This window comes from Scardinius erythrophthalmus, assembly GCF_964197995.2.
Source record: "Scardinius erythrophthalmus genome assembly, chromosome: 13".
In the NCBI taxonomy this organism is placed as follows: domain Eukaryota; kingdom Metazoa; phylum Chordata; class Actinopteri; order Cypriniformes; family Leuciscidae; genus Scardinius; species Scardinius erythrophthalmus.
In genome coordinates, this window is record NC_138233.1 from 4311484 (window position 1) to 4321483 (window position 10000).

At 34.2% G+C, this 10000-nt stretch overlaps 1 protein-coding gene across 1 annotated transcript in view; it reads right to left on the reverse strand.

Annotated features, from left to right (window-relative positions):
- slc16a2 (solute carrier family 16 member 2) overlaps positions 1-10000 on the reverse strand; it is a 41047-nt gene that overhangs the window by 12605 nt on the left and 18442 nt on the right. The window contains exons 2-3 of the mRNA XM_081382417.1: positions 5120-5264; positions 1-88 (exon numbers count right to left, since the gene is read on the reverse strand). The exon at positions 1-88 is cut by the window's left edge and continues 390 nt beyond it. Of these exons, the coding sequence (XP_081238543.1) occupies positions 1-88; positions 5120-5264 (233 nt within the window). The remainder of the gene's footprint in view (positions 89-5119; positions 5265-10000) is intronic.

The window sequence follows — 10000 nt, forward strand, 5'->3', positions numbered from 1 at the left end:
CCCCAGGATCACCAGAGACGGCTGGAACGCAAACGAGGATCCGCAGCCGAACAGTATCCCGTATGTGAAGTAGCGGAGACCCAGCGTGCTGAAGAGAGAGAGAGACGAGACCTGATTAATGTGAGAGACTGAGCTCAAACTAGCACCTTTTTACTTGTTAAAGAGAATTGCTTCACTGACATACTATTATATTTATCAATTATAATAGTATTATTATTATTACATTCTACTATAATACAGTAGTCAACATGTGAACCTTTCATCAAAGTTATACATGAATTTTGAACAATACCCGTTCTTGCTTTATAGGACAACTTTGATTAACTTTTTTGATCCACTTCACATGTATAATAAAACACTATAATACTAATATATCATTATATACTATTATATTTTTTTGGTAACACTTTACAGTAAGGTTTCATGTTAACATTAGTTAATGTATTAGCTAACATGAACTAACCGTAAGCAATACATTTGTTACTGTATTTGTTAATCTATAGTAATACAGCCGTTCATTGTTTGTTACTTCACAGTGCGTCAATTTTTTATTTTAGTCATTTATATTAGTAAATGTTGAAATTAACATTAACAAAGCTTAATAAATGCTGTAAAAGTGCAGTTCATTATTAGTTCATGTTAACTAATGAAACCTTATTGTAAAGTGGTATTTTTTGTTAATATTTTGAATTAGATTTTATTTTCGTATTTTCTGTTTAAGTTTTAGTAATTTTTTGTGTTTTTTTGCCATTTTTATTCATTTGGGATTTTTATGGATATATCGTTATTTTTTTTTATTTTTTTTTTTAAGTTTTAGTTCAACTAAAAACAAAGCATATACCCCCAGCATATTTTGTTGCATGAATATCTGAACATGCAATATATCAAAAGAGTTCAGACTGGCGAAAATCAAATCAACCCGCGAGAAAAACTTTAAACCTGCGGAAACTCTTTCAGAAGATATTGATTATTAGATTAATAATTGATTACTGAAGATTAATATTGAAAACATCCGGGAAAATCTGTTGTGTCATAAATGATGGAAAATTCTGTCAATGGCCAGGAGAGGGTTAAATTATATATATATTAGGGCTGTCAAAAGATTAATCGCGATTAATCGCATCCAAAATAAAAGTTTGTGTTTACATAATATATGTGTGTGTACTCTGTATAATTATTTTGTATATATAAATACACACACATTCATGTATATATTTGAGAAATATTTGCATACATATACTGTATATATTTATATATAATTTATATTATATATAAATATAATTTTTTTATATATAAATTACACATTTTTCTTAAATATATACAAGCATATGTGTGTATTTATATATACAAATTTAATTATACACAGTACACACACATATATTATTTAAACACAAACTTTTATTTTGGATGCGATTAATCGCGATTAATCTTTTGACAGCCCTAATATATATATATATATATATATATATATATATATATATATATATATATATATATATATATATATATATATATATATATATATATACATATATATACATATATACAGACACACTATTTTCTTGATTTAATCTTGTTTTGTGTAGTTATGTTAAATTTGTCAGTTCAGTTCAACAGTTAATGGAAAAAAAATCATAAAATAAAAATATTTTCATAACAATATTTTGGGGGAAAATGCACAAGGAAAGAATTATTTAATGACAGATATTTTATTTTAAAAAATTATTTACAAAATTTAATTTTGTTCTATGTAAATAGTTATGGCCAGGAAAGGGTTAAAAAATTTTTTTTTTGTGTGTGTGCTAAAATGCACTTCTTTTTTCTTTTTCCACACAACTAGCAAGATGGCTCCTCACTAGTCTGTCTGGAAGTCATGTTTACGAGGTGCTGGATTGATACAGGCAATTTTTAAGCTGAACTAGTGATTTATTTTCCTTATTAAACTCAAGTATTTCACATCCACATGCCCTTTGACCCCTGAAGCCAGACAATGTGCGACACACGCCTACCAGGAGACATTATTTGGCTAATGACCAAACACAAATTTGCATAAATGATGGATTGCGGGTCCTTGCGAGATCGAATAGAGACTTGTGTTCAAAGCCTGAGGATAGTGAGTGTGTGTGTGTGTGTGCATGCACTTGTTAGCATTCGCGTTTGTTGAGTGTTTCAGGCTCTGAACGCAGCAGGACTGTTTTTCTCTCTCCCACCGTTTCTAACAACAGCAAGAGCTTTTTGAGCTTGGAATAAAACCAGCACTCGGTGCAAATGCACAAGGATCTCAGAAAGAGGACACTGTGAGAAAACAATGAGAAGGAAAAGAAGGGAAGAGAAAGAAAGCAACGATTACATAAATGTCCCGCTGTCCTACGTGTGTGTGTGTTATTCTTGTTTAAAGCATTTTTCGATGACCTTTTACATGAGCACTTAAGGAGGCTGAAGGTGATTCGTCTCCTGAATTATGCTTTCCTCTAAAGACATGAAGACAGGAGACTGACGGACATCTGGACAGAGTAAAAATGAAACAGAGAAATGTGCGTTCTGCCTCACACTGGTGGCCCAATTAAAGCACAAAACATCACAAAATGGATAATCTGAGCATCAAACATTTATTATTATAAGATTTTGTTTATAGAAAAATGTTGTTTTTGGATGAATGATCAAGAAAATATCATATAATAAAAAATATTTCACAGAAAAGTATTGTTTTTAGAAAAATAAACAAGAAATAAAATAAATAAATAAATAAATAATTCAAAAGAAAAAAAAACATAATATTAAATTATTTACAGAAAATTATTGTTTTTAGGAAAATAATCAAGAAAGAAATCAAAAAAATTATTCAAAAGGAAAAAAAACATATATAATAATAAATTATTTACAGAAAATTGTTGTTTTTAGAAAAATAAACAAGAAATAAATAAAAAAAATATTCAAAAGGAAAAAAAAACATATATAATAATAAATTACTTACAGAAAAGTTATTGTTTTTGGGAAGAATGAACCAAAAAACTCATTTAATAAAAATATTTTACAGAAAAAATATAGTTTTTTAATTCAAAAGGAAAAACTTTATAATAATAAATAGTTTACAGACAAATATTACTTTTGAAAAAAAAATCATTTAATTCATATTTTACTGAACAATACTGTATTTTTTTCTATAAATACACATGAGGAAAAAATCATATAATAACGAATATTTTACAGAAAAATACATTTTTGGAAGAATTGTTTTGGAGAAAAATTATTGATTTCATTTTGTTATGGCATGTTTGTCAGTTCAGTTCAATAGTTATGATAATTAATTATTCATTTTAGTTCACTTTATAATTTAATTGATTTTTTTATTCAAAAGGAAAATACATATAATAATAAATACTTTACAGAAAAATATTGTTTTTGGAAGAATCATATAATAAATATTTTACTGAACAATATTGTCGTAAAATGCAAAATATATAGTTCAAAATGCAAATCCGACCTGTATATCTGTGTGGATGTTTACACACCTCAAACACGGCTTCATGCATAGCAGCAGTTCACAGCTCACACACACTTATATATAGAATATAAAGACTGCATTGAGTGTGATGAAGCTGTGTACGTCATGTACAATTCAATACAACTCAAATTAAGAAATTCAATGAAAAGATGCAGTGAGGAACATATGAATGATCACTGACTTCTTTGTCTAGTCCATACACAGCGCCGGCTGAGCATTCTGGGTAAAATAAATGTGCTTTGGAAAGGCTGAAAGAATTTTAGTAAACATAAAATCCCAATGCATGGTTCATTCTCAGGAAATTATGTAATTTGCGTGTCATATTGCAGAGGACAGTCATTACATATTTGCTTGATTTCATTTTGTTCTGTGTAGTTATGCTAAATTTGTCAGTTCAGTTCAACAGTTAATGGAAAAAAATCATCATAAAATAAAAAATATTTTACAGAACAATATTTTTGGGGAAAATGCACAAGGAAAGAATTATTTAATCGCAGATATTTTATATATATATATATAAAGCATTAATTGTTGGAGATTTTAACATACACGTAGATAATCCAAATAATGCGTTAGGGGCTGCGTTTATAGATTTATTAAACTCCTTTGGGGTTAAGCAAAACGTTACCGGACCAACTCATCGTTTTAATCATACACTCGATTTAATTATATCACATGGAACCGATCCAACCGTTATAGATATCATTCCACAAAGTGATGATGTCACTGACCATTACATGGTAACTTGCATATTACGTACTCCTGTAATATATCATGCTGCGCCGCGTTATCGATTAGGCAGAACAATCCTTCCATCCACCATAGATAATAATTTTTCAAATTGCTTATCTGATCTGTCTCAGCTGCTCAGTGAACCCAAACAAACATATGAACTAGAGGAATTAACTAGCACTATGAGCACCATTCTCTCTGGAAAATTGGATATTGTTGCACCCATTAGATTAAAAAAGGTCAGAGAGAAAAGTAAAGCACCATGGTACAACAATACTACGCGTGTTCTAAAGAGAGAAACCCGTAATTTAGAGCGTAAATGGAAACAAACTAATTTAGAGGTCTTTAGAATTGTATGGAAAGACAGTATGTCACGTTATAAAAAGGCCCTAAAAGCGGCCAGGGCTGAGCACCTCCGCAAACTAATAGAAAACAACCAAAACAATCTTAGGTTTTTATTTAACACCGTGGCTAGACTAACAAATAAACAGATCAGTCACCTGAACAAAATATTCCGTTATAGTTTAGTAGTAATGATTTCATGAAGTTCTTCACTGAGAAAATAGAAATAGAAGATTATTTAACAATAAATATTTTTTCCAGAAAAATATTGTTTTCAAAAAAGAATATTGACTATAAATAATGTGGTGTGATGCAACGGTATATTTGCTATACTTTTGCACTGATAACCAACATTTAATCTCAAATCTTTGTGAACATAACAGTGTACATTCAACTAATGGTTATGGTGCATGGTTTATGTTTTTGGGGGAAATTGATCATTTAAAGCACATACATTTCAAATGCACAGTGAAATGTCTAAAACAGCAATGTGCAAAGGATTTAAAAAAGGGAAACTATGAAAAGGAAGAAGGCATTTACGTGGCGAAGGAGCTGGTGAGGAGGCCGAGGAAGGCCACGAACGCCCCACAGACGGCCGTCTTCCGGCACCCGAAGTGATCGGTGAACATGCTGACCACCGGAGAGCAGAAGAAGATCATCCCCATCGCCAGAGCGCCAACCCATGCTGGAGAAACCAGAGAGAGAAACGTGTGATCAATAAAAGATAACATACAGCACCAGAACTCTGCTATTCTGTTGAGAATGGCTCAAAAACCCGTTTAAAGGGGTGGTATAATGCCCTTTTCACAAGATGTAAAATAAGTCTCTGATGTCCCCAGAGTGTGTGTGTGAAGTTTTAGCTCAAAATACCCCACAGATATTTTTTATAGCATGTTAAAATTGTCACCTTTTTGAGGGTGAGCAAAAACGCACCATTTTGTGTCTGTCCTTTAAATGCAAATGAGCTGCTGCTCCCGGCGCAGGGGCGCAGAGCTTCAAGAGTTTGTGTCCTTTTACCTCACACACACATGCACTGAAAATTTCAAAACTTTTAGCCTTTTATGTTTAAACCGGAGTCAGAAAGATGGAGAGACTCGAGAAGAAGTGACGACATGTAGAAGCAACAGGACATTTCTGAATGGTTAGTTGATGAATTTATGCAGCTGATGTGTAGTTATCTTCTAGTCATTGATTAGCATATTCTATCTTAATAATCTATAAATGGTGTTCAGGGGGCGGGGTTTATGTAAATTCTAGGGTTGGTGATGTCACTAACCCGGGAGGAATGTGGTGTAGTCTCTACCAGCCGTTTGTTGTAGTCCTTAAAAAGTGATTTCTGTAAAAGCAAATCTCTCCCTTTGCTTTGAACTTTGAGCGTTGTAACTTTGCAGATGTTGTTTATGATCAAACAGCAACATTACACACTAACTAAAGTTAGAAAAGTGAAATCATAATCAACCACCCCTTTAAGGACAATCAGATGTTCTACAAATCGCTATAATTATGTACTTTTGAGCCTGAAGCAATTCGTTTATGTAATAAATTTAGTTTGATTGTCATTTTTATTATCATTGTATACCCTTTTTTGCTCCTTTTCTGATCTCTCACTTATTTTTGTATTTATTTTATGTATTTTGTGTAGTTTTGAGTATTTGAATGTGTTATATGTGAAGCACCATGACAGATTAAACTAGATTAATAAACCTCTAAACTAAAAAGCTATTCTGTTGCTAGGGCCAACACCAACGAGAGAAACGTGATCAATAAATGATGACATACAGCACCAGAACTCTGCTATTCCGTTGCTAGGGTGTTGCTATGTGGTTGCTAGGTAATTTCTTATACTGTCCCTGAGTCTCTAAGGCTCAGTGCAAGTCTGTGTGATATCTTTGCATGTTTAATTGCAACAACACACAAACTATGCAAATCCCAAACCCTAAGAGTGAGCGATAGAAACCCGTACAATAAGATCATTGATCAAATAATCAGCTTTGAGATTCAATTGTGTGCATCGACTTTACTCATGTGATGGATGTGTGTGTGTTACACATGCATGCACCCAGACTTGTGTTCTTGGTTCGCCCAGAGACACACAGATGAAAGTCCATCGTCTCTGTCTTTAGAGAGCTGGACGCTCGCAATCGATGTCAAGCGCAGACAAACAAACACACTGCGTGATTTCATGGTTCAAAGGTAGTTTAATGTCTGCAGTGTGTCTGGAGTCTGAACACTGGTTCAATATTTGACACTGATTCGTGTGTGTGTGTGTGTGTGTGTGTGTGTGTGTGTGTGTGTGTGTGTGTGAGTATGTGTGTGTGTGTGTGTGTGTGTGTGTGTGTGTGTGTGTGTGTGTGTGTGTCAAGTCAAGTCAAGTCAAGTTTATTTATATAGCGCTTTTCACAACACAGGTTGTATCAAAGCAGCTTCACAGTAATAAATTAGAACAATACATCAATGTTTGTTTCTAGTGGAACGTCTACGTTCGGTAATGCTGATCAATAGTATCGTTGATTGATTAATTCAATTAAATATCCCCAAATATCCCCAACTGAGCAAGCCAAAGGCAACAGTGGCAAGGAACCGAAAAACTCCATCAGGTGACCTAATGGAGAAAAAAAAAACCTTGGGAGAACCCGGGCTCAGTCGGGGGCCAGTTCTCCTCTGGCGTTTATGAACTAGAGGTCGGATTTAACTGTAGGATTAAAAGTATTATATGAATGCCTGGCTGAAGAGATGCGTCTTTAATCTAGTTTTAAACTGGGAGAGTGAGTCTGAGCAACGAACAGTATCCGGAAGACTATTCCAGAGTTTTGGTGCTAAATGTGAAAATGCTCTCCCTCCTTTGGTGGATCTGGATATCCTAGGTATGACCAAAAGCCTCGAATTTAGTGATCTTAAAGAGCGCGATGGATTATAGGGCGATAGAAGATCGGTTAAATAGACTGGAGCTAAGCCGTTTAGGGCTTTATAAGTCAGTAGCAATACCTTGTAATTAATACGGGACTTTATAGGTAACCAATGTAGGGATGATAAAATCGGTGTTATATGATCATATTTTCTTGATCTAGTTAGAACTCTAGCGGCGGCATTTTGGACTAACTGTAGCTTGTTTATTAAGGATGCAGGACAACCGGCTAATAACGCATTACAGTAATCTAGTCTCGAGGTCATGAATGCATGAACTAACTTTTCTGCGTCAGAAACTGATAGCATATTACGTAGCTTAGCAATGTTTCTAAGGTGGAAAAAGGCTGTTCTTGTAACATATGAAATATGATTTTCAAAAGACAGGTTGCAGTCTAATATAACACCCAGGTCTTTTACTGTAGAGGATGAAGTAACAGGACATCCTACTATGTTAAAGTTGTATTGTGAGAGGTTTTGTGGGTGGTTTTTTGAACCGATAAGTAGTACCTCTGTCTTGTCTGGATTTAATAAAAGAAAATTATGCGTCATCCAATCTTTTATATCTTTAACACACTCTGTCAATTTGGATAATTTAGCGTTTTCATCTGGCCGTGATGAAATATAGATTTGAGTGTCATCAGCATAACAATGGAAACTAATTCCATGTTTCCTTATAATATTTCCAAGTGGCAGCATATATATTGAGAATAATAGAGGGCCTAACACAGATCCCTGCGGCACTCCATAGTTTACTGGAGTTATGATAGATTTTTCTCCATTTAAATAAACAAAATGGTAGCGGTCAGATAAATACGATCTAAACCAGCTTAATGCTTGTCCTTGAACACCAGTATAATTTTGTAGTCGATCTAAGAGTATTGTATGATCTATAGTATCGAACGCAGCACTAAGATCAAGTAAAACTAATATTGAGATACAGCCTTGGTCAGAAGCTAAAAGTAAATCATTTGTGATTTTAACGAGCGCAGTTTCAGTGCTATGATGCGGCCTGAATCCAGACTGAAACTTTTCATAGGTGTCATTTTCTTGTAAGAAAGAGCCCAGTTGAGCGGACACAACTTTTTCTAGTATTTTAGACATAAAAGGTAGATTTGAAATGGGTCTATAATTTACTAGATTATTCGGATCTAATTGTGGTTTCTTAATGAGAGGTTTTATAACTGCCAATTTAAATGTTCTTGGAACATGACCTAAAGATAAAGACGAGTTAATAATATTGAGGAGAGGCTCTTCCACTACAGGTAACACTTCTTTCAATAGTTTAGTTGGTATGGGATCTAATAAACATGTTGTTGTTTTAGAGGAAATGATAAATTTATTTAACTCTTTTTGTTCTATAGTTGAAAAGCACTGTAATTGTTCTTGCGGCGTGATAATTGAGGCTGAATTATAAGGCGCGATTGAGGATTGAACGTTTACAATTGTGGTTCTGATGTTTTCTATTTTCTCAGTGAAGAACTTCATGAAATCATTACTACTAAACTGTAATGGAATACTTTGTTCAGGAGACATCTGTTTATTTGTTAGCCTCGCCACGGTGTTAAATAAGAACTTAGGATTGTTATGGTTGTTTTCTATTAGTTTGCGTAGATGCTCAGCCCTGGCCGCTTTTAGGGCCTTTTTATAACGTGACATACTGTCTTTCCATGCGATTCTAAAGACCTCTAAGTTGGTTTGTTTCCATTTACGCTCTAAATTACGGGTTTCTCTCTTTAGAACACGCGTAGTACTGTTGTACCATGGTGCTTTACTTTTCTCTCTGACCTTTTTTAATCTAATGGGCGCAACAATATCCAATGATCCAGAGAGAATGGTGCTCATAGTGCTAGTTAATTCCTCAAGTTCATCTGTTTGTTTGGGTTCACTGAGCAGCTGAGACAGATCCGATAAGCTGTTTGAAAAATTATCTATGGTGGATGGAAGGATTGTTCTGCCTAATCGATAACGCGGCGCAGCATGATATATTACAGGAGTACGTAATATGCAAGTTACCATGTAATGGTCAGTGACATCGTCACTTTGTGGAATGATATCTATATCGGTTGGATCGGTTCCATGTGATATAATTAAATCGAGTGTATGATTAAATCGATGAGTCGGTCCGGTAATGTTTTGCTTGACCCCAAAGGAGTTTAATAAATCAGTAAACGCAGCCCCTAACGCATCATTTTGATTATCTACATGGATATTAAAGTCTCCAACAATTAATGCTTTATCGAAGTTAACTAATAGGTCTGAGAGAAAATCTGCAAACTCTTTTAGGAAATCAGCGTAAGGCCCAGGCGGTCTATATACGGTAGCCAAGGCTAGAGATAATAGGTGTGTGTGTGTGTGTGTGAGAGAGAGTATGTGTGTGTGTGTGTGAGTATGTGTGTGTGTGTGTGTGTGTGTCTGTGTGTGTGATGGGTAGGTTTAGGGGTCGGGTTAGTGAGTGTGTGTGTGTGTGATGGGTAGTTTTAGGGGTCGGGGTGCCAGTGATGTGTGTCTGTGTGT